Raw genomic sequence first — 16,462 nt, forward strand, 5'->3', positions numbered from 1 at the left:
GAGAGAAATAGCCTTTAATTAAATTTATTAAATTTTTGCCAAAATTCATTTGTATTTAATGTAAAAGGCAGAAATATTTGATTTTCTGTAAAAAATAAATACATGTAATGTATTTTTATGATTATTAATATTGAGAGCTGACAAATTATCGTCAAATCATATAAAAAATTTATTAGATTTTTTATATTTCCAAAATTAAACGTCAAATTTTCCAATTTATTTCAAGTTTTTTCATCTAACAATAAGCTTTAATTGTTTTAATATTTTTCGTAATTTCAAGATAGTATCGGAAAATATATTTAATTTGATAAAAGTTCTAATAGAAGATTATTGATCTAATTAGATTTCGTTGAAAAGTCCATATATTTTTCATTTTTATTGTTGGTTAAGTGCTTGTATAATTCTATGTAAAATACTTTTATGATAAATCTGTAGTCGAGTATTTAGGAACTCTTTTAAAATGCCATGGAATACCCTAGTTCCACAGTGAAACATCGTAGCCGGTGAACGAGACGGAGACGTTCCGGGGTTCCGCATCGCATTTCTTTCCGAATGTACTTGAAAAAGACGCGGCGTTTAAAACGTCGGACACATTTTCGAGAGCAAAGTGCTCCAATGGCGTAGCAAAACGATTCTATATCGTAAAGAAGTTCCGTTTTAACGAAAGACCACTCGCGTTTCTTTCACAAATAAATGCATCATCGTGAATTGCTTTGTCGATGCATCATTTTTTTTTAATTATAAATGTATTGCAAATATCAGTCTCTCCCAAATGCTCAGAAGTACAGCTAAAACGACGTAATCTCGCCGATCCTACGCTGTTAATGTGCTCCCTAATTTCTGAGACTCGTGAGCCGCCTTCTTCCGTAAATTATGTGCTCGCGGACTCGCGCTCTTACTTTCCGCACGGTGTGAAGACATGTAGACGCCCACTGCAAAGCGTTTTCCATTTGCTCGGTTTCGTGAAAACAGCTTTGGTCTTTAAAATGCGACCACTTGTAGATCACGTCATTGTTACGTTTATAATATAATACTACAAGATTACATTTAATCGAAATTTATTACAAGATTACATTTAATCGAAATTTATTACAAGATTACATTTAATCGAAATTTTTTTACAAGATTATTTATACAGTTCCCTGATAAAAGAGATGTAAAAATTACATTTTTTCAATTTTTATATTAATAAATATTTATATGATATTAAATCTTCGTAACAATCTACGAATCGTAAAATTCGAAACTGATTTATTTAATTGTTAAAGTTATTATTATTAATTAAAATTATGTCATTATTAATTGTTAAAATTATTATTAATAATTATCATATTAAGCAAACATTATTTTTTGCTTAAATTTTAATCATATTTCCGTTTAAATAATTTTTTAAATGCGATGTATTGATCGTTAATAACTGAGAATCTTATCTTATAGAGTAAGTCAATCATTTTCTCTTTAATCTACGATAAAAATGTTTAGAAAATCTACTAGAAAAATGTCTAATGAGCTTCTCGTTAGTCGAAATTAGCTATAGGAAAGCGTGTGTAAAGCGGCTTAGACGACAGGCTCGAAGTTAAAGCGCGTGTAATCGGTAATGGAAATAGCTATAATGCACGTTATTAATAAAACTAATACCAGGTTAGGTTTCGTCCATGCGACGTACATAGAGAATTATCCCATACGGGATTGCGATGTGATTCGCATACTCTATCGGCTTAAGGATTAACTTGTTTCAGCATTTCAATATCGGAGCATCATGAGACCTGAAATTTCACATATATAGCCAGTAATCGTTGATATCGCTAAATTTCCTGATACACTGGACTAGCGAATCTGTGGATTAAATTTTATAGATTGACTAATGTAATATCTAGGATAAAATATTGTTTCTTTGTGGATGAACAATTTAAAGTTAAGCAAATCATTTTTTATTAAAGCTCAAACGTGAAATTTGACATCTATTTATTTATTACCATTCTTTATTATAACATTACAGAACTATTTTCATTACAATTGTTCATAACAAACTTAACGAGATACTTAAATGTATTTGAAGACTGTGCATATCTTTAATTTCTTTTAAAAATTTACAAAAATTTAACAAAACTCTACAAAATTTAACAAAGTAATATATAACATGTATGTTTACTAATGTAATTATAGTTTTAATGTAATTATGGTTCGATAAATTTCATGACTTCTGTAAGTTTTAAAAAAATTAAATTTTTACATAAATAAGTTTTTTGTATAATAACAATGCACATATAAAGTTTTTTCATACCTTAATATTTATACACTTTAATTCGCATTTTTAAATTTTTTACATATAAAGATTTCGATATCGATATTCGAGGACTTTTCGACAATGTTCGCAAATGCTAAAAATATTCATCGTACGTTTTTTGCATTGCATTTTGATCGAACGATTTATCTGCATCGAAAAGCAACTGCCCTTCAATACTTTTATAGAAATTTATTCACATATATATGAGCCTTCATCATCCGTAAATTCCCTTTGTGCAAAATACGCAAATACATAGACGTCTGCCAATCCACGAGTTAGTCAAACTATTTTGAAACAGAATAGTTAAATCGATATCCTCGAATATCTCTGATTTTCGAAAGCGTTTAACCGGGAATTAAGTGACACGGCCGATAAACGCCACGGACTTTGGATGACCGAAACTCTTGCTTACCGTTACGTCATGCACGGATGTGACCGCTCCTGTGTGATGGTGTGACGAAGTGTTTTCGGCAGGAAAGTTCTCGGGAACTTTCGTCGGGGAAGCGTCAGAACGGACAACACGAACATACGACATGACTGCCAGCTCATTCCGCACTTCGCCAATGTGTCCGCGGACAAGTTCGAATTAGCAAGCGCACCAAGTTGCGGAATGCCGATTGGTAGCCGTTCGCTCTGTTGCACGCTTCCTCGCGAGAGAGACTATGCCATACAAGTATTCACGTTCGGGTTCACGCTGGTCACACCGAAACGACAGAACCACCAAGAACAAGAAACTTCATCTTCGAGCAATGAACTTTCGCGATCAAGAGAAGTACAAATTGCACGCGAAATGACGAAATCTCATAAGGATAATTGCGGAAAATTTTATAATCAGTATTTTATAACCAAATTTTCCAGTAATGAAAATAATTTAATAATAACAATATCTAATTTTATATTCAAAATAATAAATAACGCGAAATATTATACAAGGAGAATCGATTTTGAGAGAGATTTTTGTCACAAAAATATTATTTTAATACTAGAACAATCAGTATTGAATGTATGCTAGTTTTACGACATCCATCAATTTTGCAGATGTTCGAAAACAATTTTATTTATTATTATTAATTTTCTTAATTTTCTTAGCTTTCAATTACAAAGATTTTTGATATATTTCACAATTACTCTTTTTTTTGTTAAAATAAAACTATTCAAAATACTTATACATAAAAATTTATTTATAATATATTATTTTTTGTTATTTAGCATTTCTCGGGACTTTTTTTTATAGTTATCTATATCTATCACGTGGGAAATAAAAAGCACAAATATTATATATTTGTAATATTTTCAATTACCGTTACATTCTAGTAATTGTGTTTTATATCCATGCTTCAAAATAAAATTAAAATTTTTTAATTAGATATCGGATTAACAAATTATTTTGTAGTAAAGAAAAAATGTACTTTTCGCTAACACGATAGGATTTTATTGCATGAGTTTTATAAACTGACAACAAAAATGCAATTTTCCTGAATTGTTGTCGAAATATCACGCCAATCTATTTACAAATAATAAATCGCGCGATATGATGTCGATTTAGCTTACTTATAAATATATATATATATATATATATATATATATATATATAGTATCTCTTTAAAAAATCCCTTATTCTACAACAGATAATTTTTATTTTGTCATGTGTTTAATTTTGTTCATACCAATGATTACACTATGAATATTTCCAAGTAAATTGTGATGAAGTATAAAATTATTAAGTCCATAATTTTATTTTATTATGTTTAGGCATATTATATAAAAAAATTCTAGCGAAATTATAGCGATTGTGATTAGGCTGCAAAAATAAATAAATTGTTATATATTACTTTTTTTATCTCGATAAAGGCACTTTAGTAATTTCTGCAATTCAAAATAAGAAATCTGAAATATCCGTCATTTTGACAGGTTTGCTCGTCTAGTGTTAAATGATATTAAACGTGAAATAGTTCGTCGACGATACAGCATGACCCGATAGCACGTCCATGTTTAGTGGAGTATGGAAAAATCGCAATTCATAGTCAAAGTACGGAGGTATTCATATTGCGGCACGTGCATCGGACTGCTGTTCGGTATGCTAGTGCATCTTACGCGGAATTTGATTCAGGTATGCCGGGCAGGACGATCGCGTGTGACGCTAGCAGTGGTACCTCGGAGCTGTTGTCGATTCGACATAAAGGGGCCCTGCTATATCACGATCCCCTTCAGCTGCCAAATCCTGAGGACGATCCCATCTACGAGAGCCTCGACACTCGACGCTGTCTCGTAGCCATGAAAGCCATTGTAGAGGGGACACTCTATTCCTCGATTGTGCTAATCGCCCTTCTCTTCGTCTTGCAGCTACGTACCAAATTGGACGCAATAAACACGCGGATAGTTCAATACGGACATTTGCGCGATATCAATAGAGAGCTTGTAGTTAATTTCTCCTTCACCACTTGTGCAATAATCCGGGTCTCTTTATTGAAGACTTCAGTTCTCGAGTACAATGGAGTAATTATCTGTCTGTTACGTATGCAATTACGTGTCAGGTATTAATATTTAAACTTTATAATGACAAATAAAATTAAAAAGTAAAATTGAATCTCTGAAGTTTACAATTATATAAAGACATTTTAGAAATGATAAATTATTTTTTAGAGTCGGGCGACAAAAGATTAAATAGCACGAACATAAGTTTTCGCGGTTTTATTAGAATTATGTAAATATTGAAGTTTTAATGCAACAATATAAGAGACATTTAAAGTGCAACGAGCACGATTTATCGTTCATATCTTTGCTCAACGTTTGTTCGTGTGTTTATCTCACGAGTTTTTGCTGTCCATGTTTCTCGTAACGCGTTAAAAGCAGCATGCACCGCATTTCCAGCTCGCGTCCTTCGCGGCTCGTTTCATCTCGCTCAAATTTAATTCTGCATTCGGTGCCCTTTGGTTAAAGTTCCCGAACGCGATTCTGATGTCATTAACCTGACGTGGTTAATTTAACGCACTACGCCGCGCGTAGCTGTTATGTTGGCCACCTGTAAAAAACAAGGCAAATCATTTTATCAATTTCATCCTTTCTCCGGCTTTTATCTTCAGCGTTAAAAAACAATTATTCTGTGTTTAAAAGAATGTATAAAAGAAATCGTTATTTTTTTCTCTTACAAAAGTGACTTAAAATTGGAGTAAAATGTTTCTGGCAAATGAAGAAGGTAAATTGATATGTTTGTGATATTCTCTATATTTTTATGGGAAAATATGCTGATATAAAAAAGAGAAAAGAAGAGAAGTCAAAGAGTGATGGGATATATAGAAAGAAAAACGATAGAGGAAAAATATAAACAGTCGAATCTAGCGAATGGAAGTTGCAGGCTGGAGAGAGAAAGTGAATAGAAAGTGACAGATTGCGTGCAAGGTAAAGCGTTGCATTGTGCAATCACACGAAATACATCACACGAGTCACGTTCCTCTGGAGAAGCTGAAGATAAAATATTCCTACGATAAAAAACCATAATCATTTTTGTGCTAAGAAAAGCGTGGCGGTAATTTAAAATAATGCAAAGCAAAGAGATAGAGGATCATCTCATAAAAATCTCATGTAATGCAAAGTAAAAGTAAAGAAACGTATCGGAGAGAGAACTCGCGGAATAAATAGCGGACGAAGAGATGGTATAAAAAAATAGATGGTGACGAAGGATCCATCTGGCATTTTTCGTCACCGCGTCCATATGGCGTGTCACGTTTACGGCGATACGCGTAAAACACATTTGTCCGCTTACTCCGGATTGGCGCGGATCCATCTACGAGGCTCGATTTTACTGTCGCGAGAAATGCAGCGACGTTGGACGGGATTCGATGGAGCGCATTGGCCGGATAGCTCTACGGTTGTCTGGATTTTGGGAATGCCGCCGGACCTAATCTCTGACAGATCGAGCAGGATAGCTGGTAGCGCGACTGCTCGCGAATCAAATCAATCGGTGACAAATAGACTGAGCGAGCGAGTGAGCCCTCGTCTTCGGCGGTATAAACGTTGCCATCGAATCGCCCGCGCTCGATCGCCGAATCTGATGGAATTTGATGGAGATTTTGCGCGGTAAACGAGGAGCGATTCCGCAAAACTCAATCTCGCTGCTTACACTCGTATCGAGAGTGCGTTTCGAGCCGGATACCACGTCGCGCACGTGATCCGGAAAATAGATTTGAATAACGGATCGCACGGTTAATTCTCCCCCTTTTTTTTCAATCGGAGACACCATCGTTTCTTTCCTCGCTTAATTGCAATCGCTGCGCTCGATCTATTTTTTTCTCTCTTTTTTTTTTATTTATCCGAAACCTCGGTGTCCGACTTTTTTTGATTACCCGGATATGCAAGTTTATTTCCGTTCGAAAACTTTTAATTTGCATTATATGAATATATTTGTACAGATTATAAATATATGGCTTACATAAATATAATGTAAAATTGTAATCATTTGCATCGTTATCCTGGATATCAGGAATTATAAATTGATTCTCTGTGCACCCTTATTTTTTGAAATATAATATGTAAATATATTATGGAATATGTTTATGCGCATAATATATTTATATATTATAATTTTTTAAATATATAAAACAAACAAATATAGAATTATTGATAGCTCGATCGAAAATATTTAATATTTGCAATAAAGTGCTTTAGACATATTAAGATTTAATAAATGCAATCTCGATTGTTACGATTTGTCGATTCGATGTAAAGTTTCTCGATGACGTTTAGGGTAATCGATTACTCCAGAGTTAGGTAGATGCACTTAACAAGGGATTTGACTACCTAGTTCAAGGCTAACTTCTGGAGATAAACAAGAGGTCAAGATACGTAAACGCCAATATATCACCGATGAGGTACCGTTGAATTCCTTTGTGAAAAGACGCCCATTGATCAATACGTAATGGAGATTATTATTTGTAGCTTTCTGCATCTTTTGATCATGCTGCTTTACATCGCAGATTAGATCCTCTTGACTTTGCAAAATAAACAGGAGCCAATGAGATAGAAGTATAAGCAAGATAAGGAATGGGATGCGACATAGCAATTTGTAAAGTGTTAAGTTTATTCGCTGTCTGCAAAATTCAGCTTTTTGGAAGGCCATTGCACTCTTGAGATTTTCTGGGACGATAAGAATTTGAGAATATATTTCTACTTTGATTAAAAGAATAATTGTAATAAATATAGAAATAAAATATAATAAATAAAAAATATAACAAATTAAATATAGAAATAAAAATATAATAAATTATAATAAATATAGAAATAAAAATATGATCCACGGAAGTTTGATTGTCAATAATATTAAACAAAACATAAAAATTTAGATTTTGCAGATTATTAATTTCTAATGTGTAATATAATTATCATTCAAAGAAAATTTATTTTTTATTTATATTTTATAACATTATGTATAATAATTGTGCAACATGTTGAAAGAATCAATTTAGCTCCTGCCGAATCTTGCTTATTTTATTAAAACACTATTTCATCCTTATATTGACAAAAATAAAACGCGAATCAAATACACAGGCAGCAATGTAAGAACTTCCGGTTTCCCGCAAAAATATTGTCGTGTGAAAGAACGAAGAATGATTGTATTTCATCGGATGGCGTTAGAGTACTATGTCAATTTTATGTAACAAACAAACTGAACTTGTGTAACGAACAAGCTGAAACTATGCGCTTGAACAATTCCACAAGTTTTGGTTTTCGATTTTCTTTTCTCTCTGAAATTTTTCTGTTTTTAGTCCGTTGTGTGGTCCATCTCATTACCTGATGTGATGAGAAAAAGATTCTTCTTTGCTCTTTTATGTATATAATCAAAAAAACGCGCGAGTAAAGCATTGGATTTAACAAATATTCTTAGTATGTGTTCCCTACATATATTATATATGTTCGATATATTTTTCCACATATAATAAAAAAAATATATATTCTTATATATAAGAATTAAAACACTTGATAATTTAAAAGTATAAAGTAATTTTAAACTCTTATAGTATATGTAATATTTATATAAACTAATATATTTATACTAATATATTAATTTAATAATTAATATACTTAATATAATTAACATGTTTAATTAATATAATTAGAAGATTTTTACATCAAAATTTGTCGTTTTTTAATTATAATCACAAAAACGCATCGTTAATAATTATTGCAAGTCTTTTTATTCATGTAATTTGGAAAAGATTTTCAAATTATTTTTAAATTAAATTATAGCACACACAAAAAGATAGTGAAATTTAAATTACAGATGTTCTTGATTCTTTGAATTCTTTTACTTCTTGTGTTCCATTTTACTAAAAATTTGATATTAGATTAAGTTTCTAGGCAAAATTGGATAAAGATCTGGAGCAGCCATAGTTTTGTAGGTCACGTAAGCGTTAAACGTGAATTAAGCTGGGTTGCTGGCACCTTGGCTTGTTAGAATCTTTACTGTGTAATGAACGAGAGAATGTGAAAATTGTTTGATTATTGTCAGGAGCTATATATCATGCCCTTTTTTTGAAACTTTGTAAGAAAATTGCGCGTGTTTCAAATATCAGCTCGAAAAAGATTTACAACAATTTTGTAATTTATATTGCTGAAGAATAGGATTATATCATGTAAGTTGCAAGTTAATAATAGCGAGAAAAATTGCATACAAGCGTTAAGTATAATTTTTATGGCATGATAATATAATATCATGCAGCTTGGCTAGTTGATTTTTTAGATATTATTCTCTTGAAGATGCAATTTGATATTTGATATTTTGAAAGTGTTGGAATGTCGGAATAACTTGTATAGCGTAAAGAGAGCGAAACGAATTCATCCTTTGACAAACCTTCGTTAGCTTTTCATCGTCACTGCGCCGGGGTTCGTTTAAAGGATCTCCGTCTCCGATTTTCCATCCTGTACAGACGGCGCGTTGAGAGGGAAGATCTGCTCATTAAGGTCTTAGTTAAGCAATTTTGTTCGTTCGTCTGAATATTTGTATCTTGTTCTTTTTCTATAATAGAAAGACAAAAAGAGAGATTTTTTATTTAATTTATATTACATCCCTTTCCAAATTTATACATATGCATATATATATATATATATATATATATATATATATAATATCTTTATAAAATATATGAAAATATATTCTATATAAATAATATTTTTATTTTTCTGTTTTCTTTTATTACATATTAATATTTTTATTATAGATCTTTGAATTCTTTCTCTTTTTTTCTTTCTATCAAAACATGAAATAAACATGTTGCAATTATTTATTTATTTATTACAAGAGATTTTACATGATATAATTAGTTGTAATGATTAGCGGAAAAATCATTATCAATAAAATAAGCTGGATTGCGTGAGTGAAAAAATGTATTACAATTCCTTAACTTATATGATAGAATTCTGTTAAAAATTAATTTAATTGTAATAAGAATTTTTAAATAAGATATTTTAAAATGCACGTAATAAGAAGATAATATTATCTGGAAATATCTTAAATTTGCAATGAATAGAATAAATATATCTTTAGAAATATTAAAATAGTATGATGAATAGTTATGAATGAAATAATTTTTCTTCTATTTTTAACTAGATTTTATTGTATTAGTAACGTGACTAAAAAATTATAGAGTGTGATACATAAATTTTATAAAGATAAGAGAATTGAATATATAATTAATATATAAGAGATAAGAACGGAGCTAATATAATAAGATATTATTTTGAGAATACAAATTTAGTTATAATTTTTTCAAGTAATTGAAATATGTCAGTTATAAGAATCCTTCAAGATATAAAACTAAATTGTATATTAAATTGTCGGTACTGCTAGCTAGGTCAAACATAAGAAAATCATAAATAATGTAACATTGTTAGCATTTAAAATTTTTCAAGTTGACATTTCGCACACACACAAACATGCGGAAGAAATAACTTCTTCTATGTCAACTTCTCTATTTGACAAAGAAAAGAAAAGAAAATAATGTGACTGTCCTGCTTTTCCTAGAACAATTGTTTTATTACCTTTTCTTGGTAGATTTAGCTCGCATTATATATTAAAATATAATCTATGTGAAATTGCACTTCTATTAATTATTATTTCGCCAATAATCTCCAATTATCAGACAGAGAAACCAAAAGCGAAACAATCAAAACCACAATAGGATTATAAAATATAATCGCGTACGAAATGGTCATACTAATGAACCTAATACCGTACATTAAAATAATTGCTCGTATAGAGTAAATGGGTTTCATGAATTCAGTCATTAATAATCTATACCATTATCATTTCACGGATCATGATCTCATTAGAGGATCAAAATTGAAATTTTTAGCAGATCATTAACCAATCTGTTTTGTTTTCCATATTACGAGTGAGTTGAAAAGAAATGCAATCCATCTGAAATAAAGGTGCAAAAATACCATCGCAAACGCATGACTGTGGCAAATAAAATATAGTTACAGTATATAAGCGAATGTACAGAGAGAAATTAGACCACAAGGATATAGTACGAGGAGTTAGACAAAAATACGGACAAAAGCGAGAACTATTCTTGCACAAAATGTAACGAAGTAATAAGAGATCCACTCGCGAAATTGCTACGAGATAATACGCAATTTTGTCAAGTAAAATTCTGGAAAATGAAGATAACTTATGAAACATATCTAAACGTCCGTGCAGTCAAACTACGAGGAAACAGGAATGAGAATGAGAAGGATATATAGACACAAGAGGACACTCTTGAATAAAGGCCGACCGAGGCGGATACTAACGAATGCTGGTACCGGAAGATATGAGTTTTATTAGAACGCATTTTCTACTCGCGAGATAATGGTTGCAAAACGACAGTTGATATAATGAATGGTTCTCTTCGTGATTAAAAGTTGTTTAGTCAACCGAGAAGTAATTTATAATTACTTAATTTAATATATGATATGAAAGTTATTATATAATTTGAAGAATATTGAAAAAAATTACAGACACAATAATCTTAAAAGATAATCTTAAAAGATCTTAAAAGATTATTGTGTCTGTAAGATTATAATCTTTAAGATTATTGTGTCTGTAAATTGTTTTAATGCGACATAATAATCCATTGATTATTTAACAAATTTTCATAAAGATTGATTTTGATTTGATAAAAGTTTCTTATTATTAGTGGATGCTTCATAAATGGATTAAAAACAGTATTATGCAATAATGAAGACAAATTATCAAGCGAACTTTCTCTTCTATATAACTCGTATATTCTTTGTGGGCCATTAAACCATTTTAGGAAGTTACGCATTGTCAAGTTTTCCAGATGCTCGGTAGCATCCTGACTTGTAGTCTGAGTTTATATTAATATGCGATTAAACTCTCATCGTGCGCGAAGCTCTATTGTGCCAGAAATCTTTTCTACGGTTAAGTATTCCAGATGATTCATTTCTGCAGTTCATTTCATTAAAGACATAAAAATGAAAGAATAAAATAATCATAAAATATGATATTGTTTTTCCAGGAAAAAGTACTATTTTTATTAAAACAGCATACAAATTTTTGTTTCAAAAGAAGCGATTCTCTTTTTATTTTTGTAAAGCGAGGCGAACGATTATTTAAACTGTATTTAAAATGAAATCGTGAAGAAACCTTTTTATATTTTGTATATTTATGTAATATCAAGATTATTCATGTCTTAATATTTATATCAAGAAGAAATTGATTAGAAATTCATTCGAGAGAATCTGTTATTAAAGCCGTGAGTTTTAAGACTCTCTGCATCTACAAATTCCTCGCTACTCAAGATCAGTACTGATTTCTTAATAAGTAAGGCAAAAGATGGAGTAAGGGGAGAAAAATATTTGAAATAAGGGAATTGCTGGAGTTGTTCCCACGTCACGTAGATGCCTCACGGAACTTACAGAGAGCTCGATAACACGTTCTCCAAATCCCCGATAGCTGCAACTTTGGCTTATGTTAATACGCGATTAAATTCTTATCACTCGGCGGACCGTAAATGAATCCAGTCGGCGAATTCCGGGCACGTCCTAGTTTGGTGCTCTCGATTCGCCAATGGCGTAGATTCTACATCGAGTACCGCCGGGAAATGCAGGAGAAGAAGGTCGTCTCAGTAGGACTGAGGCACAGGACCAATATCAGAGACGTTAAAAACTGCTCTAATGATTTTAAACAGGATCGCGTTTGATAACTTACAATTTTCGTAATCTCACCACTTGAGATTCTTATTATTTCGGGCAACGATATTTTCAAGAAGAATCTAAAGGTATCGGATAAATAGAAATATTATGCTAGATACTACGATAAATAAAAAATTTGTGATGCACACATAAAATAAGACGATTTTATGCACGTATCATTTGAAGCTAAAAAAAGATCTGAAGTAAAAGTTTTGCGTTCAAAAATTCAAGATGATGAAAGAGCATGTAAATTTTACCTTTGCCGCTCGAGATACACAAATGCCTGATCTCGGTCCAACATCGGAGGCTGAATGGCACGGGTCATCGCGAATAGCGCGAAAAGGAACAAAAGGAAGGAAGAAAAGTGTCGTGCAATACTCTCTAGGCGTGTATCACCACATTCAAACTAAATTCACGATGTCGAAGCGCGACTGGGCGTTCATTACAATTTCAACTTGCATCAATTACCAAGATCTCTATCCTTTTTCCTCGCTTCATCTCGTCTACTCGGCACCCCATGTAATTTTCCCTCGCCTGGAATAACCGACACACGCGATTAAAAGCCTTCTCGCTCTCTAGTTTATATTGAGAATTATTCGCAGTGTGTTCGGGTAGATAGAATGCCAATTCAACTGAATGTACATTTACGTGCATGCAAAGCGCAGGATGCGAGCGAACATTTCGCTGTAAAAAGTATATCTGGAAGATAGATGTAAATGCGCGCAACCGCTGATTAACATTTTGTACAGTTGATTAGAACGTTGGTTTCATTAACAGAATTATGATAGCTAATCGGGAAATCAATAGTATTCATTCGGCTTTGCCGCGTGCGTAAAAGGAGATGAGAACTATAGAAAGTCAAATTCTATACAAAATTAATGAATTTATATCGATAAAATACAACGATATGATAATTGCCAAAGTTAAAATAATTATTAAATATAATTAAATTGCGAAAAAAGTGTTTAAATTAGTAAGCAGCAAATATTCGGCAAAGTTTTGCGCGTTAAGTTGAAATGAAAATTTGATGAAGAAAACAGAGGGATGTCGATTTTTGCATTTTTCCTGTTTTACTTCTTGTTTTGAACACTAGGATGTTGTTCTAGCAGTCACACGGCGACTATTTTAGAGTTTGCACCGATATAATGGCGGAAACTTTCTAAATATTGGATACGGAATATATTTGCCGTTTTAGAAATTATTAAAATCACGATGTGTCCGGTTGAAACTTCATATTACCATAAAATAGCAAAGGCTATGTTAAAAATTATTAAAACTCCGAATGTAATACTCATGACGCTAGGAACGCAAGTAATGGAAATGTGCTGTTAATAGCGCTGCAGAAATGAAAAGGGAAATAACAGACATTTTCCTACTTTGTAGGAGACATGAAACATAATTTATCGCGTCATATACATGCTCCTATCTAGAGATTACATTTACGCATACTGTTTTCGTATATTGTCTCCGCGTGTAAAATGCATGTATGACGTAATGTGAAAGAAGATTGATCTTTAATCTCTTATATGTATATTTTTTCTTTATCAAGTCAGAAATGAATTTTTCCTTAATATAAATTTTTTCAAAGAAAGAAATATTCTCTCTCTCTCTCTTTCTCTTTCTCTCTCTCTCTTTCATTGAAATATATATTTAATATCTTACAAATAAGGAAATTTCTTTTCTCTTAAATTAAGTTTTGAAAGAAAAATGCATAGTTAAATCTCTTTTAATATTTTCATATTAATTATTATTTTAATAAAGGTTTTAGATTTTATTGCTGTAAAAGAAGTAATTAAAGAAATAATGATATATATAAAACAATATATTTTATTTTAAAAATTCTTTATATTAAATAAAAATGCAAAGTTATATATATATATAAACTGTGTCATTTATTAAACTTTAATTTTAAACCTCGCTAAGAAAAACTCTAAAAGATTTGTCATTAAGATTTATGCGGTAGAAATGGCGAATCTTCTACAGAGAATCTTAATCGAGTTTTCATATAATAATTCCAAAATAATTTTTAAAAATTGCAAGTTTAAACAAGTTATAATTTTACAAAAATAGAATTTTATACGCATCTCTAAATCATGCTTATAGAAGAAATTTAAACAAAAAGTTGAAATATAGAATTTCATTGATTTTTATCTCGAGTGGAAAAATATCGAGATGAAAAAGCTGATAAGATTAATACGGAAAGTTAATTGTAAAAAAAACGTAATGATTGCTATGGTTATCACTGTGCAATTGAGCGAAAATGTTATCGTCACAGTGGTAGATAATATTACCATTCACAATCGGCTGCGAAATGATCATAATTTATACCTTTACATCGATTCATAAAATGCATTAAAAATATTACATATACCTTAAGATATAATTTTTTTATATCGTATTTAGATTTCCGACACTTTACTACAGCAAAAATTTGAGATGGATATTTCTTATCATAGCTTTTTAATTTTCATATCGTTAAAATTTTATTATTATTTCTATTAATGTACACAGAAATATTATTGATGTAATAAGTTAATCTTTATTTTTTTATCAAAGAACAAATTGTTCTTTTTAAGATTCTAATTAAGATAACCCTTTTAAAACAATTCCATGTTAGCTTTGATATGATAAAAAACCTATCAATATTTAAACAATTGCTATCTCTTTCAATTTGGCTTCTCATACCAGCTATTGTCACGAATCGCATATATGCGTTTCTATATATAATGTTAAAATGACGAAGAGGGGAAAAAGCGTCGGATGTGCATATAACATAATCAACGGTATCGATATGCGTGATCAGCACGGATCGTTGCATTCAGAACGATACACTTTTCGATCTACGAGACTCGATATCATCATTTATACACGGAGAGAATGATTTGCTATTCATTCTATAGGTCTTGTGTCTTTATGTTAATAAATGTTTCCTTTCCGATCAAATGTTCCATTAATTTATTATTCCGCTCTATAGTAAAATTCGAAACTAAGAAAGCGTTTTAAAAATGTGCCTTTTTAATATTTTAAACTACTAATAATGAATTTTTGATAGTCTTAAAATAAAAATTTATATGTAATATATTTTCCAAGAATTGTATTTTTTGTTATTATATGAAAAAATAATGAGGAATTATTTAATAGTTTAATTAATATTATACAAGTAATTATCGTCTAAACTCCCTTTATTTCTTTTCTTTTTTTTTGTTTTTTAATAATGTTTAAATAAATTTATTAGATATTGAATTGCGCTTTACTTTCCATTAGCAATAATCAGAATAATATGAATGCGGGTGTAAAAAGCTCGAGCGCAGCTCTCCTTATTATTAGTTAATTCACCAACCGGCGGTGCGAATTTAGCAAATGAGGGACTTTGGCGAGCTATTTTCCACAGCAAATACCACGGCGTCGGTACAAATTTTTTGTCGATATAAACACGAAGACGCTCATTTAGGTATCCATGCTGTTTTTCAACTTCCACCCTTCCTACCTATCTAACTCCTCGCACAATTGGCAAACCCCTGGTACACGGATTCTCAGTTCTCCGTGTATTGGTAGTTTCTGTAACTGACGCATAACACGCCGCCAGTTGTACAGGGTGCTTTTTATCCATTAAACAGCGACGTCGTCGAAATTAACTTGCGACCGATGATTTGAAACGCGGGAAAGAATTAAATTTCTCCGTCATTATATATCGCTGGTCAACTGAATCGGACCCTCGATATTTTCGAGATTCCACTCGTGCTACTCTAAAAATTATCCCAATAATATTCTTTTTATACCTTTTCTCCGAGGGTGCCTGCTCGAATAAACATCGCACGATTCATATTATTATCGTCGAGGCAAGTGCCTTTTGCGATATTTCCTCTTTCATTCGATGCTTTGTACACGAAGTATATACCTGGGTATATTCTCGGTCTTGTCGACATCGAGAAAACATATGTACATATATATCTTAATCATTTTTTGGCTCAACCACTGCAAAAC

General features: G+C 31.3%; 1 protein-coding gene across 1 annotated transcript in view; it reads right to left on the reverse strand.

The window, feature by feature from the left end:
• Positions 1-4,977: 4,977 nt before the first annotated feature.
• Positions 4,978-16,462, reverse strand: part of LOC112639233 — a 223,869-nt gene continuing 212,384 nt past the window's right edge. Inside the window, exons 3-4 of the mRNA XM_025412532.1 lie at positions 9,135-9,232; positions 4,978-5,309 (exon numbers count right to left, since the gene is read on the reverse strand). Of these exons, the coding sequence (XP_025268317.1) occupies positions 5,271-5,309; positions 9,135-9,232 (137 nt within the window). The 3' untranslated portion in view covers positions 4,978-5,270. The remainder of the gene's footprint in view (positions 5,310-9,134; positions 9,233-16,462) is intronic.

The sequence above is a fragment of the Camponotus floridanus genome, unplaced genomic scaffold (genome assembly GCF_003227725.1).
Source record: "Camponotus floridanus strain SB8 unplaced genomic scaffold, Cflo_v7.5 scaffold52, whole genome shotgun sequence".
Taxonomy (NCBI): Eukaryota; Metazoa; Arthropoda; class Insecta; order Hymenoptera; family Formicidae; genus Camponotus; species Camponotus floridanus.